The following is a 15,293-nucleotide window of genomic DNA, read 5'->3' on the forward strand; positions in this document are numbered from 1 at the left end:
AATATATTGATATTTTCTTAGTGTATTAATTTTATCAAGCTTTTCCAATTTTTTCCAGTGAGAGGGTTGGTCTGAATAATTAAGCCCACTGTTACTAAAATTGGAACTAACGTATCACTTACTATCTGCTTCTCCAAAAATTCTGCTGAAGTTCAGAAATGTTGCTCTTTCTAAGCTTCTGTGCCTTCGGTTCTTTTCCTTTTCTTTTTTAAAAAATTTAATTAATTAATTGATTAATTTTTTTGAGACAAGCTCTCTATCTCCCAGGCTGGAGTGCAGTGGCGCAATCACGTCTCACTGCAGCCTTGACCGTCAGGGCTCAAGTGACTCTCTCACCTCAGTCCCCCAAGTAGCTGGGACTACAGGCATGGGCCACCATGCCCAGCTAATTTTTATATTTTTTGTAGAGACGGGATTTCATCATGTTGCCCAGGCTGGTCTAAAACTTTTGAGCTCAAGCAATCCGCCTGCCTCAGCTTCCCAAAGTGCTGGGATTACAAGCGTGAGCTGCTACACCTGACCCAATTATACTTTTTTTTTTTTTTTTTTTTTTTTGAGATGGAGTCTCACTCTGTTGCAAGGCTGGAGGGCAGTGGCGCAATCTCGGCTCACTGCAACCTACGCCTCCCGGGTTCAAGTGATTCTCCTGCCTCAGCCTCCCAAGTAGATGGGACTAGAGGCACGCACCACCAGGCCCAGTTAATTTTTGTATTTTTAGTAGAGACAGGGTTTCGCCATGTTGGCCACGATGATCTCGATTTCTTGACCTCATGATTTGCCCACTTCAGCCTCCCAGAGTTACAGGCATGAGCCACTGTGCCTGGCCTCTATACTTCTTAAGTTATTTTAAAATGTGTAATTAAATTACTATTGACTAGAGTTGCCGTGTTTTGCTACCAAATACTAGATCTCATTCATTCTTTTTTTTTTGAGATGGAGTCTCGCTCTGTTGTCCAGGCTGGAGTGCAGTGGCGCGGTCTTGGCTCACTGCAACCTCTGCCTCCTGGGTTCACACCATTCTCCTGCCTCAGTCTCCGGAGTAGCTGGGACTACAGGCGCCCGCCACCATGCCCAGCTAATTTTTTTGTATTTTTTAGTAGAGACAGGGTTTCACCATGTTAGCCAGGATGGTCTCAATCTCCTGACCTCGTGATCCGCCCGCCTTGGCCTCCCAAAGTGCTGGGATTACAGGCATGAGCCACCGCGCCCGGCCTCATTCATTCTATTTTTTGTAGCCATTAACCATCCCCGGTTCTGTGCTTTTGAAGCGCTAGGATTCCAGATTCTTTCTTTTAAAAATTTTATGTTTATTTTTTTTTCTTTATTTCTTTTTTCTTTTAATTCACCCATCTGCACACTGAAGGGGTTCCAGATTCTTAGTCTCCTCTCGGGGGATCCCAGGGGGCTGGATGGCAGGTTTCCCAGTCTGAGTCAAGAGTCAGCCCCTGCAGCCCTGTGGTCACCAGGAGCTCCTGGAGGATTTAGAGTCAAGGGTCTGCATGCAGACCAGGGCAGTGCCAGCTACCCCCACACACTGGCAAACGGTAGCATCTGGGCTCCCTCCCCAGATGTGGTCTTTAGGGACATCTTATCTCCTTGCCAGCCCTGTGACTACCTTCACAGGGCCTCCCTGACTTGGTCACTAGCCCCAGGTCAGGCGCCAGCATGTGCTAAGTCAGAAGGAAGTCAGGCGGGTCTATGGCGGAGAGCCAAGGCTTGGGGACTCACCACCTTGCTGCTTCTCTCCTCAGGATCTTCATCATCTGGGCCATCAGCAGTTGGTTCCGCCGAGGGCCGGCCCCTCAGGACCAGGCGGGCCCTGGAGGAGCCCCACGCGTCGCCAGCCGCAACCTGTTCCCCAAAGACACTTTAATGGTAACTGCCGGGTGGTAGGGCAGACTTGGGAGGTGATGGGGTGTGGAGGGGTGGAATGTGGAGGAGTGATGTCAGCAGTCGGGACAGACCAGCTCCTTGCTCACTGGCAGGTCTAGGAAAACAGGTCCAGGGTTGAGGAACTCTGGGCCCATCCCCAACACGTGAGACCTCTGTCACCTGGGTCCATCCCCAGCACATGAAACCTGTGTCACCCAAAAGAAAAAGCAAATTCATTTGGTTAAAATAGGTTAAATCAGGGTCTTTGGATGTTATATTTCAAAAGTATGTTCAGCCTTTCAGGGTTGCAGAGGGAGATGTGCAAGGGAGAGAGTGTGAGAGGTGGGGAGGGCAGGGAGCCAGCAGAGGCTGACAGGAGGTGGGCCCGGAAGGAGAGGAGACCTGCACTTCCACAGTGGGCTTGGGCACAGGCAGGGCAGGGCTTCAGGAGCCTCCAGAGCAAAAGCATTTAGACCTGTCAGTCTAGGCTTTTCTGAGCAAACATGGCCATTGGGGCTTGAGAAAGGAGGAAGTTCTTGTTGGGTCACAGTGGGTTTTTTTTTTTTTTTTTTTTGAGATGGAGTCTCACTCTGTCGCCCAGGCTAGAGTGCAGTGGCATAATCTTAGCTCACTGCAACCTCTGCCTCCCGGGCTCCAGTGATCCTCCTGCCTCAGCCTCACGACTAGCTGGGATTACAGGCATGTGCCACCACGTCCAGCTAATTTTTTGTATTTTTAGTAGAGATGGGGTTTTACCTTTTTGGCTAGGCTGGTCTCGAACTCCTGACCTCAAGTGGTCTACCTGCCTTGGCCTCCCAACGTGCTGGGATCACAGGCATGAGCCACCGTGCCCGGTGGCTCACAGTGCTTTTGTAGCTCTGGACTGCTTCGTCCATAAGCCTGCAGAGCTCTGACCAGGAAGGCGCAGCAGCCACCAGGGCAGGAGATCATTCAGGGAGCTCCTGCCCCTTCCTACCCCTAAATTCTAATTGGCAGGCTGGCCAGTCTCCAAGTGTTCTTTGTTCGTTGACTTCACAGGCTCAGACCAGGACAAACATGGTGGTATGAGAAAAGAGAAAATATGTCCTCTCTGCTGCTCTTCCTCTCTCCTCTCCCCTGCCCTCCATAATTACTGTTCCCCTGAGTGTGCTGACCGCTGCCATAGCTCTTTAGCCAGCCTGCAGAGGCTCTGAAGAGCAGGCCTGAGCTCTGTTCCCTTCCTGTCCCAACAGAACCTGCATGTGTACATCTCAGAGCACGAGCACTTTACAGACTTCAACGCCACATCGGCACTCTTCTGGGAACAGCACGATCTTGTGTATGGCGACTGGACTAGCGGCGAGAACTCAGACGGCTGCTACGAGCACTTTGCTGAGCTCGATATCCCACAGGTGGGGGCAGCTCTCGGTTTCTGGCCCCATGGCTGCTTGACTGGCACTGAAGGACCTTTCCTCCAGTCCGCTCCTTGCTGAGAGCATGTGGAGTTCGGGCTCCAGGCTTGGCCCTTCCCTGGGCTCACATGGTCTGCGACCACGAGCCAGTCCCTGAGATCTCTGGGCTTCACTTTCCCCTACCTGAAAAAGGTAGATAGGGGTGGAATTGGCCTGGGACCCTCCCAGCTACCTCTAAGGTTGTGCAGTCCTCCACTTTAAACTGGTGAAAGATTAGTAATTGTCCTTGGGGATGTTTACCTATCACCAGTTTATCAGGCAGCCCCGTTTCAAAATAATATTAGTTAATGTTGATTGAGCTAAGTGCAGGGTACTAAGCTAGGCTGACTCATGGAAATTTCCCAGCAACCCTGTGAAGCAGGAACTGTTATTATTCTCATTTAACATGTGAGGAAACTGAGACAGAGAGAAGGAAAGTGATTTACCCAAGGCCACATCGCATGAGAGATTCAGACTCAGGCTCTACGGCTGTGGACTCTCGCAGCCCTAGGCTCAAATCCAGCCTCCTCCAGGAAGCCTTCCCTGACTCACAGAGCACTCAGGCTTGGTTAAGCACCCTCTCTGGGTTCTCACACCTGCTGGGCTTCCCCATCCCAGCCCATTCTGGGGCCTCATTGGGACTCCTGCATGGGACTGTGAGCCTTGTGATAATAAGGCTGGGGCTGCCTAGATCACTTCCATGTCCCCAGCACTGCCCAATGTGGGGCTGGGTGCAGAATCAACAAGTATTGAACAAGTGAAAGGGACATCTCTCTTTGGGGCCTTCTTTGGCTGAGTCCAAGACAGCTGCCCTCATTCCTTTCTCCCCAGCAGGCCTTCTCAGCTTTGGGGTGGAGGGCACATTTCTGTTCTGTTTCTGTCTGGGTAGCTAGAAGCAGAATGTGGACACAGTCATTCTGTTTTTGTTTTTTGTTTTTTGTTTTTTTTTGAGACAGCGTCTCGCTCTGTCACCCAGTCTGGAGGGCAGTGGCGCAACCTTGGCTCACTGCAACTTCACCTCCCAGGTTCAAGCGATTCTCATGTGCCAGCCTTCTGTGTAGCTGGGACTAAGGCACACATGATCACACCCAGCTAATTTTTTTATTTTTTAGTAGAGACAAGGTTTCACTATGTTGGCCAGGTTGGCCTTGAACTCCTGACCTCAAGTGATCCACCTACCTTGGTCTCCCAAAGTGCTGGGATTACAGGCGTGAGACACCGCGCCCAGCCATCATTCTTTTCTTTTTGAGATGGGGTCTTGCTCTGTTGCCTAGGCTGAAGTGCAGTGGTGCAATTACAGCTCACTGCAGCCTCAACATCCTGGGCTCAAGCAATCTTTTCACCTCAGCCTCCCAAGTAGCTGGGACAACAGGCATGCACCACCATGCCCAGCTAATTTTTTGTAGAGATGGGGTCTCAACATGTTTCCCAGGCTGGTCTCAAACTCCTCTGCTCAAGCGATCCTCTCACCTCAGCCTCTCAAAGTGCTGGAATTACAGGCATGAACCACCCCACCTGGCTGGACTTTCTGACCTGCACTGAGAGGTGACTCCCACAGAGACCTCAAGCCCAGCCCCCAGGCCTTGCCACGAGATCCAAGGAAGGACCAGGGCCTGGCAGGCCCAGCAGGGGGATCTGCTTCCAAGGGCTTGGATCTAAGTCGAAGCTTCAGGGTGGGGTCTGAGTGGACTTAAAAGGCAGGAGAGCTGGGCACAGTGGCATGTGCCTGTAGGCACAGCTACTCAGGAGGCTGAGGTGGGAGAATGGCTAGAGCCCAGGAGTTTAAGACTGTAGTGTGCCATGATCGCAACTGCAAATAGCCAGTGCACTCCAGCCTGGGCAACACAGGAAGACCCCATCTCTAAAAAAGATAGGGAGAGTGAGGAGAACACAATGTGGCCAACTGAATTCGAGCTCTGCACAAGGATCAGAGAGGTTCAGTGCTCGCCTTTGTCTCCACCCAGTGCCCCTGGACAACTTGCCTCCCTTCTTGAAGCCTCAGTTTCCTCATCTGGATCAAGTGAGAATAGTCCCCCTTCCCTGGGAGGCAAGGAGACTTGATGAGATAATGAGGCAGACTTGGGCAGAGAGGGGCCAGCTGGAGGTAGCAGGGAGTAGCACCCAGGAGCCCACAGACTGGGTTTCCATCTGCGTACTTGCCACACACTATGTGACCCCTTGGCATGAGCCCCGTTTGCCTCATCTGCAAAATGGGGTGGTAACATGACCCATTGCATAAGGTTGACATGTTATATGTGTGTTAACTCGTTAGATTAGGAAGCTATTGTCTGAAGTGCCCAGGGCAGGGTCTGGCCCGTAGTAGGAGCTCCATGTCTGTCAGCTGCTTCTTCCTGTTGAGTGAGCTTAACGAGAGCTCGTTGACTGAGCTGTGTGCCAGTGCTCCAGGTAGTCCCTGCAGTGGTGCCCTCGGGTCAGTGCTGTGGGAACTTCGCATCCTCTAGGTGGGGCCCTGAGGCTCAGAGAGAAGCTGAGCTCACACGGCCATGGCAGGTAGAGCGGGCGTCTGAGTCTGTCTGACTCCAGCATTTACCTCTCTGCCACCCAGCTACATGCCCCACCCTGAGTACTCAGTAAATGGCCAGAGAGTTGAGGGGGAGGAAACTGCTGCAGATGGGTGCCAGGCAGGGCTTTAACGTTTCCCTCACCCCAGTTGCCCAGCCTGCCCACCTGACCTTCTGTCTTTTGCAGAGCGTCCAGCAGAACGGCTCCATCTACATCCACGTTTACTTCACCAAGAGTGGCTTCCACCCAGACCCCCGGCAGAAGGCCCTGTACCGCCGGCTTGCCACAGTCCACATGTCCCGGAGTAAGTCGCTCCCCTGCAGCCAGGACCCACTGTCCAGGGGGCCAGCATCCTGGGAGCCCCCAGGCTAATGTGGCGGACAAATCCCAAGTCCAGGAGGGCAGGCAGGAAGCCTGTGCTCAAAGAGGGTGGGATTGGCAGGGCAGGCTCAAGCCCCACCCAGCCTGAATGAGCCCTGTGGACACTAAGCAGGGATACCCACGGAGGAAGGGAGACCCACGGAGGCTCAGGGACCAGAGAGAAATTGGCCAGAAAAAGCAGCTGGAGACAGGGACTCTTGGAGAGGAGGAGACGTCCTTCACCAAGGGGGAAGGGCCAGGGTTGACTTTTGCACAGTAGGGGCCTGATAGAAGTAGACACTCAAAAATAATTTGTGGGCTGGGTGCAGTGGTTCATGCCTGTAATCCTAGCACTTTGGGAGACAAGGTGGGCAGATTGCTTGAGCCCAGGAGTTTGAGACCAGCCTGGGAAACATGACAAAACCCTGTCTCTACCAAAAAAGACACAAAAACTAGCTGGGCGTGTGCCTGTAGTCCCAGCTGCTCAGGAGGCTGAGGTGGGAGGATCGCTTGAGCCCAGGAGGTGGAGGTTGCAGTGAGCCAGAATCACACCACTGCACTCCAGCCTGGGTGACAGACTGAGAACCTGTCTCAAAAAGATAGATAGAGGCCGGGCACAGTGGCTCACGCCTGTAATCCCAGGACTTTGGGAGGCCGAGGCGGGTGGATCACAAGGTCAAGAGATAGAGACCATCCTGGCCAACACGGTGAAACCCCGTCTCTACTAAAAATACAAAAATTAGCTGGGTGTAGTAGCATGCTCCTGTAGTCACAGCTACTCGGGAGGCTGAGGCAGGAGAATCGCTTGAATCCAGGAGGCGGAGGTTGCATTGAGCTGAGATCACGCCATTGCACTCCAGCCTGGTGACAGAGCAAGACTGCGTCTCAAAAAAAAAAAAAATAGATAAAATTCAAAGAACAGTGTGGGCAACATAATGAGACTTTGTCGCTACAAAAATTAATAGCCAGGTACGGTGGTGAGCACCTGTGGTTCCAGCTACATGGGAGGCTGAGGTGGGAGGATCGCTTGAACCTGGGAGGTCGAGGATGCAGTGAGCTGTGATTGCACTACAGCTTTCCAGCCTGGGCGACAGAGCAAGTCCACGTCTCTGAAAAAACAATCGTAATAAAAAATAAGACTACCACTTCTACTCCCATGATAACTCATTAATCCATTAAACCACTAATCCATGAATGGGTTAATCAGTTCCTGAGGGGAGGGTCCTCATGACCCAGTCACCTCTTAAAAGCCTCATCTCTCAGTACTGGCACATTGGGGATTAAGTTTCACTGGGAGTGGGGAGTACTAGAGTACATCAGTAGTCCCAGCTACTTGGGAGGCTGAGGTGGGAGAATCAGCATGAGTTTTGGCCAGGACAAACATTCAAACCATAGCATTGTCCGTCCTCTTGTTTTCGAGAGGTTAATAATTGTTGTCATCTTTCTGCTTGCCTGGCTCTTTTTTTTTTTTTGAGACAGGGTCTCACTATGTCGCCCAGGCTGGAGTGCAGTGGACTATCTCAGCTCACCACAATTTCCACCTCCCAAGTTCAAGCGATTCTCCCACCTTAGCCTCCAAAATAGCTGGGACTACAGGCACACGCCACTACGCCCGGCTAGTTTTTGTATTTTTAGTAGAGATGGGGTTTCGCCATGTTGGCCAGGCTGGTCTCAAACTCCTGACCTCAAGTGATCCGTCTGCCTCGGCCTCCCAAAGTGCTGGGATTACAGGTGTGAGCTGCCACACCCAGCCTTGCTTGGTTCTCTGTGAGCTTTTTCCCTGAGTCCTCTGTCTCCTGATGGGCAGCCGTAGAAATCTCTTGCTGTACCTGTTTGAGCGGAGCTGGAGAATGGCTTCCTCAGAAAGCCCCCCATTCTTCTAACGGGAGTTCTGTGTACTCCACCTAGCTTTCGCTTTATTGAGGACTATTCCAGACATTCCCTGTGGATTTGGTTAAGATCCATCTGGCTGGTTTTGGGTGGCGCAGCAACAGACGGAATTCTATTTGTATGAGTTAGGTCTTATCTACTTCTTTTAGTACAAAAATATCCTAAAGGATGGTAATTTTTTTTTATCACCTATACTGGATGAAATGAAAAGTTGACTCTATGTGGATCCCTAGAAATGACTTGGAAAGGTCTTCTGGAGTTACTTGAGCCCCTTTCTGAGTGAGTGTGTCTGCAGAATGTGCTGCGTTGGTATGTCCCACCCGGCTGACGTCCATGTGGTGAGATCTTTGGAGAACCAGGCAGAAGTGGCTTGAGGGGGTGTGACCTACAGGGTTGGTCTCACAGATGTTTCCCTGCAGGGGGATACGTCAGGGGTCTGGGCTAAAATGCCCGATGCTTCAGAGGTCGCTCTGAAGGTGACCCAGGTGGGTGGCTCTTCACCCTATTCTTGTACCCCGTTTGACGATCACCTAATCATCCCGTTGACCCAAATCGATGCCAGTATTTTCTGCAGTTTTGTCTTTGGTGAGTGTGATCCATGTCACTGTGTGGCGAGGTTTATTCACAGTCAGTCTGGTCTGTAAAATAGAATCTGCAGACAGTAAACCTGAAAAGCATACTAGGATCATCCAGGCCTCCCTCCCCAGCCTTGGAGCTGGGACCCTCAAAGCAGGGACATAGAAGGACTTGGAGTGAGCCACCCACCAACTCCAGGGTGAAGGAGAGTGTGAGTTCAGAAAAGCCCCCTTTTGGCTGGTTGTGGTGGCTCATGCCTGGAAACCCAGCACTTTGGGAAGCCAAGGCAAGCAGATCACTTGAGGTCAGGACTTCGAGACCAGCCTGGCCAACACGGTGAAACCCTGTCTCTACTAAAAATACAAAACTTAGCTGGGCATGGTGGCACATGCCTGTAATCCCAGCTACTCGGGAAGCTGAGGTGGGAGAATCTCTTGGACCCCGGAGGCAGAGATTGCAGTGAGCCGAGATCGTGCCACTGTACTCTAGCCTGGGCGACAGAGCAAGACTCCATCTCAAAAAAAAAAAAAAAAAGAAAAGCCCCTTTTCTCCCCAAGAGGCCAATAATCAGTATTCTAGAGCAGCTCCATCCCATGGAGATAGGATGTGAGCCAGAGAAGGCATTAAAATTTTTCCAATAGAAAAATACTAAAGAGTAAAAAGGTAAAGAGAGGCCAGGCACGGTGGCTCATGCCTGTAGTCCCAGCACTTTGGAAGGCCAAAGTCAGAGGATCGCTTGAGCCCAGGAGTTTGAGGCCAGCCCTGGCAACATAGGGAGACCTCATCTCTACAAAAAAAAAAAAATTTATTTTATTTATTTTATTTCATTTTATTTATTTATTATTATTATTTTTTTTGAGATGGAGTCTTGCTCTGTTGCCCAGGCTGGAGTGCAGTGGTGCAATCTCGGCTCACTGCAAGCTCTGCCTCCCGGGTTCACGCCATTCTCCTGCGTCAGCCTCCTGAGTAGCTGGGACTACAGGCGCCTGCCACCACGCCCGGCTAATGGTTTTTTTGTATTTTTAGTAGAGACCAGGTTTCACTGTGTTAGCCAGGATGGTCTCAATCTCCTGACCTCGTGATCCACCCGCCTTGGCCTCCCAAAGCACTGGGATTACAGGCATGAGCCAGCGCGCCTGGCCTATTTTATTTTATTTTTTTTTGAGACAGAGTTTCACTCTTGTTGCCCAGGCTGGAGTGCAGTGGCATGATCTTGGCTTGCCACAGCCTCCACCTCCCAGGTTCAAGCAATTCTGCCTCAGCCTCCCGAGTAGCTGGGATTACAGTCATGTGTCACGACGCCCAGCTAATTTTGTATTTATAGTAGAGATAGGGTTTCTCCATGTTGGTCAGGCTGGTCTCGAACTCCCGACCTCAGGGGACCCACCTGCCTTGGCCTCCCAAAGTGTTGGGATTACAGGCGTGAGCCAAAAAATTTTTTTAAATTAGCCAGATATGGTGGTGCGCAACCTGTAGTGTCCTCCGACTCAGGAGGCTTAGGTAGAAGGATCATTTGAGTCCAGGAGGTCAAGGCTGCAGTGAGCTGTGATCAGGCCACTGCACTTCAGCCTGAGCAACAAAGCGAGACCCTGTCTCAAAAAGAAATATAAATAAAATAATAAAAAGGTAAGGCCAGGGCCGTGATGGCTCACACCTGTAATCCCAGCACTTTGGGAGGCCAAGGCTAGAGGATTGCTTGAGCCTAGGAGTTCGAGACCAGCCTGGGCAACATGGCAAAACCCCCCCTAATAAAAATACAAAAATTAGCCAGGCATGGTGGCACATGCCTGTAATCCCAGCTACTCGGGAGCCTGAGGTAGGAGGATCACCCAAGCCCAGGAGGTTGAGGCTGCAGTGATCACACCACTGCACTCTAGCCTGGATAACAAAAGGAGACCCTGTCTCACAAATAAATAAATAAAAAGGTAAAGAAAAACCATGAGATTAATATCAATAATAGTTTAATTGAGCTCAACATATTCTCGTTTCAACATATGATCAGTATAAAAAGTGAGATATTTTACATTTTTGTTTCCCCTTGTGTCAGTTTTCAGAATCTAGTGTGTGTGACTGGGCACGGTGGCTCACGTCTATAATCCCAGCACTTTGGGAGGTTGAGGCAGGTGGATCACTTGAGGCCAGGAGTTTGAGACCAGCCTGGCCAACATAATGAAACCCCAGCTATACTAAAAATACAAAAATTAGGCGGGCATGGTGGCTAACGCTTGTAATTCCATCTACTCGGGAGGCTGAGGCAGGAGAATCACTTGAACCCAGAAGGCAGAGGTTGCAGTGAGCTGAAATCGTGCCACTGCACTCTAGTCTGGGCGACAGAGCGAGACTATGTCAAAAAAAAAAAAAAAGGGTCTAGCGTGTGTTTTATATCATAGCACTTCTTGGTTTGGACCAGCCATATTTGCAGTGCCCAGTAGCTGCATGTGGCCAGCAACCCTGATACTGGATGGTGCAGCTCTAGAAGATTTTCCTCCAAGAAAGGGGGGATTTTTCCTCCCCACAGGAGCCAGGTCCATCTGGTCTGGATGCCTCCAAGCTGCAGAATGTGTTCTTTGCCTGAGCCAAAGCCTCTCTCCCCTGTGCCTCCCCCTCCACCAGCCAGCGCTGCCCTCTGGGGCTCTCCCTTCCCTGGACAGTCTCTGTCAGGTGTGGACACGATTGGGGCATGTCCCCCTGGAATTTTCTCCAAGTCAACCCTTGAGTGTTGGTTTCTCCCTCTGGACACAGGAGGAAGATCCCCAATGATTTAATAATCATAGAAATGATGAGGATTGTCCAGGTGGCTCAAGCCTGTAGTCCCAGCAATTTGAGAGGCCGAGGCAGGTGGATCACTTGAGGTTAGAATTTGAGACCAGCCTGGCCAACATGGTTAAACTCTGTCTCTACTAAAAATACAAAAATTGCTGGTCATGGTGGTGGATGCCTGTAATCCCGGCTACTCAGGAGGCTGAGGCAGGAGAATTGCTTGAACCTAGGAGGCAGAGGTTACAGTGAGCTGAAGTCATGCCACTGCTCTCTAGCCTGGGCAACAGAGTGAGACTCCATCTCAAAAAAAAAAAAAAAAAAATGAGGATGACGTTTCTGCTAATAAGCAGTAGGCCCTGGGCCAAGAAGTGGTGAGGCTTTTCTTCCTTCTTTAGGGAGGTGACATCACTCACCAGCATCCCTTAGCTTGTAGGATTCAGAGCCAAGATTGCCCCCAGAGCCCCCGCTGTTGGCCAGGTCTCTTTCCCCTTTCCCTGTCTCTCCCTGGCCCCAGGGGACAGAATAGAGAGTTGAGGGAGGGCAGACTGAGTTTTCCTTCATAGCATAAGGAAGAGCTGAAAAGTCCCTGGGCTCAGTGGCTCACGCCTGTCATCCCAGCACTTTGGGAGACTGAGGTGGGCAGATCACGAGGCCAGGAGATTGAGACCAGCCTGGGCAACATGGTGACACCCTGTCTCTACTAAAAATACAAAATTAGCCGGGTGTGGTGGTGCATGCCTGTAGTCCCAGCTACCCAGGAGGCTGAGGTGGGAGAATAGCTGGAACCTGGGAGTCGGAGGTTGCAGTGAGCCAAGATCACACCACTGCACTGCAGCTTGGATGACAGAGCAAGACTCTGTCTCAAAAAAAAAAAAAAAGAAAGAAAGAAAGGAAGAAAGAAAGAAAGAAAGAAAAAAGAAAAGAAAAGAAAAAAGAAAAATACTTAGCTTCTTTTTGGGCCAGGTGCGGCAGCTCACACCTGTAATCCCAGCACTTTGGGAGGCCAAGGTGGGCAGATCACGAGATCAGGAGATTGAGACAATCCTGGCTAACACAGTGAAACCCTGTCTTTACTAAAAATACAAAAAATTAGCAGAGCGTGGTGGCACACGCCTGTAATCCCAGCTACTTGGGAGGCTGAGGCAGGAGAATTGCTTGAACCCAGGAGGCGGAGGTTGCAGTGAGCCGAGATTGTGCCACTGCACTCCAGCCTGGGTGACAGAGCGAGACTCTGTCTCCAGAAAAAAAACAGAAACGTCCCCAGGCCAGGGCAGAGGTTGGGAGATGGAGCGTGGGCACGCACAAGCCCCTTCCTCCCCGGCAGCATTCGGGACAACATGGCAGGGGGCCTGTGGCCAACTGGGCCTCTGCGAGAGGAAGTGAGGCCAACTCCTGGCTGGGGATTCACAGCCTCAAAGTGTTTCTCATCTTGGTTTCTCATGTTGGTGGCTTCAGGCCTTTTTTGGAACTGTCTCCTGCCTCTTTATAGTCATGTATTCAACTGGTCATCACCGAGCCTGTGCAGGCGCCCCATGTGTGTTCAAACAGGCCCTGCCCCTACCCGCATTTCCGCACAGAGTTTGCAGACTGGTTGCAGGGACAGACAGCAGGCAGGTAAACCACTGGCTAAGTGGTTTTGGATAGTGGTGAAATGTTGTGAAGGAAACAAGCTGGCAGGAGAATGACTGCATAGGCTCATTCAGTGGGGTGGCCAGGGAAGCCCTGTGGAAGAAGGACATTCTGCCAGGGACTTGAATGCCACGGAGGAGCCAGGCCACGAAGATTGTGCCAGGGCATAGGTTCCTGGGACACGGGGCAGCACGCCTGAAGGCCCCGGGTTGGCATGTTTGAGAAGTGGAAGGTGGTGAGGGTTGAGAGGTCACCGGGGCTATGGTGAGTGTCTGGGGTTCCAAAGCTGTGGGATGCCATGATCAGTCACTTGTTTTTATTTATTTGTTTGTTTGTTTTCTTTTTCTTTTTGAAACGGAGTTTCGCTCTTGTTGCCCAGGCTGGAGTGCAACAGTGCGATCTCAGCTTCCTGTAACCTCCACCTCCCTAGTTCAAGCGATTCTCCTGCCTCAGCCTTCCGAGTAGCTGGGATTACAGGCACCCGCCACCACATCCGGCTGATTTTTGTATTTTTATTAGAGACGGGGGGTTTCACCATGCTGGCCAGGCTGGTCTCTAACTCCTGACCTCAGGGGATCTGCCCGCCCCAGCCTCCCAAAGTGCTGGGATTACAGTGCCCTACTGAGCTGGGGTTTCTGCCTGGGGCATTTGGTGATGGTGGCGTCCCCATGATCATGAGGAACTGGGATTCGTTGAGATTTGGGGAGGCAGTTCTGGCATTCCAGGTCACATTGATCTCAGCAGGTGAGTGCAAGGTGGATGCCAGGAGACCGTGAGCCGTTGCTGGTGGGCAGGGGTCCGGGCTCTGGAGGCTGCAGGTGCCGGCAGGTCTCACGTCCCCTCCTTTCCCACCTCCCAACCACAGTGATCAACAAATACAAGCGCAGACGATTTCAGAAAACCAAGAACCTGCTGACAGGAGAGACAGAAGCGGACCCAGAAATGATCAAGGTAAACGGGCAGGGTTGTCAGGGCCTATAGGGACCAAGCCAGGCCATTCACAGCTCATCCCAGACCACTGGGGCTGTCATCTGTCACCACCACTGAACCACCATGCCGGCTCGGTCACGCCACCTCCCCTCCCTGAGCACTGGGCTCCTCCTCTGGGAAATGGGGTCAGGAGGCAGCTGTCTCTCAGGGAGTGAGGAGGATCCCAGACAAGGTTACCTGAGCCTCTCACCAGCCTGGGAGGGGTCTACATCACAGTCCCATTCTCACATGAGGACACTTGCTCAGTCTCAGCCGGAAGTGGCAGGCCAGGGACTCTCACCCACACAGCCAGGCCCCAGAGCCCAAGCTCAGCCTGGCTCCAAGCACACACACAAGAATATGGCTTTAGTAGGAACTGCAGGATTCATAGTTGCTGTCACTCCCGGTGGGCTGGGGATCCAGGCAGTTAATCTGTGGTTAACCTGCAGTGGGCACTAAGAGACTTCCTCTCTCTGCGGGTGGTCCTGTGTTGGGGGGGTGCTCCCTGCTCATGGAGCTGAGGCCACCGTGCAAGAGCGTGTGGAGCCTGCTGTCATGAGGCTGGGCTTCGCAGTCTGGCCTAGGATGCCAGCCCTGCCTCTACCTCTACCTCGGTTTTCTACATGTAGGGTGGGAGGATCCTGTCGGTGGCCGGAAGGGTCCTGGGTGGCGGAATCTCTAAGCCTAGGGAGGAGAGCCTTCTGCCAGCAGTTGCTGTGGTGGCTGATATTCTGCTGCCAGGGTTGTCAGGGGAGATGGCTCATGCCTGTTTTCCCAGCATTTTGGGAGGCCGAAGCAGAAGGATCACTTGAACCCGGAAGTTCAAGATCAGCCCAGGCAGCATAGTGAGACCCCATCTCTTCCAAAAAAGAGAAAAAAGAAAGAAAGAAAAGAAGCTGTCCATGGTGGCTCACGCCTCTAATCCCAGCACTTTGGGAGGCCGAGGTGGGAGGATCGTGCTTGAGCCCAGGAATTCGAGACCAGCTTGGGCAGCATAGTGAGACCCCATCTCAGAAAAAAAAGAAAGCAAAGATTAAGATTTTCACGGGAACCCTGGGGAGGAAGTGTACAGAGAGTGATAGTCCCCGAGCACTTCCACCTGCCTCTGAGGTCCTTCCCCCCATGTTGCCTCAGAGGGCTGAGGACTATGGGCCTGTGGAGGTGATCTCCCATTGGCACCCCAACATCACCATCAACATCGTGGACGACCACACGCCGTGGGTGAAGGGCAGTGTGCCCCCTCCCCTGGATCAATGTAAGCTCCCCAGCCCTGCCAGCTGCCTG

General features: G+C 51.9%; 1 protein-coding gene across 3 annotated transcripts in view; it reads left to right on the plus strand.

Annotated features, from left to right (window-relative positions):
• CLPTM1 (CLPTM1 regulator of GABA type A receptor forward trafficking) overlaps window positions 1-15,293 on the plus strand; it is a 38,807-nt gene that overhangs the window by 16,770 nt on the left and 6,744 nt on the right. For all 3 annotated transcript variants that reach the window (XM_003817542.4, XM_034944246.3, XM_034944245.1), the window contains exons 3-7: window positions 1,752-1,875; window positions 3,105-3,263; window positions 6,012-6,129; window positions 13,906-13,991; window positions 15,144-15,264. In XM_003817542.4, coding sequence (XP_003817590.1) covers window positions 1,873-1,875; window positions 3,105-3,263; window positions 6,012-6,129; window positions 13,906-13,991; window positions 15,144-15,264 — 487 coding nt within the window. In that variant the 5' untranslated portion in view covers window positions 1,752-1,872. The remainder of the gene's footprint in view (window positions 1-1,751; window positions 1,876-3,104; window positions 3,264-6,011; window positions 6,130-13,905; window positions 13,992-15,143; window positions 15,265-15,293) is intronic.

The sequence above is a fragment of the Pan paniscus genome, chromosome 20 (assembly GCF_029289425.2).
Source record: "Pan paniscus chromosome 20, NHGRI_mPanPan1-v2.0_pri, whole genome shotgun sequence".
Classification (NCBI taxonomy): domain Eukaryota; kingdom Metazoa; phylum Chordata; class Mammalia; order Primates; family Hominidae; genus Pan; species Pan paniscus.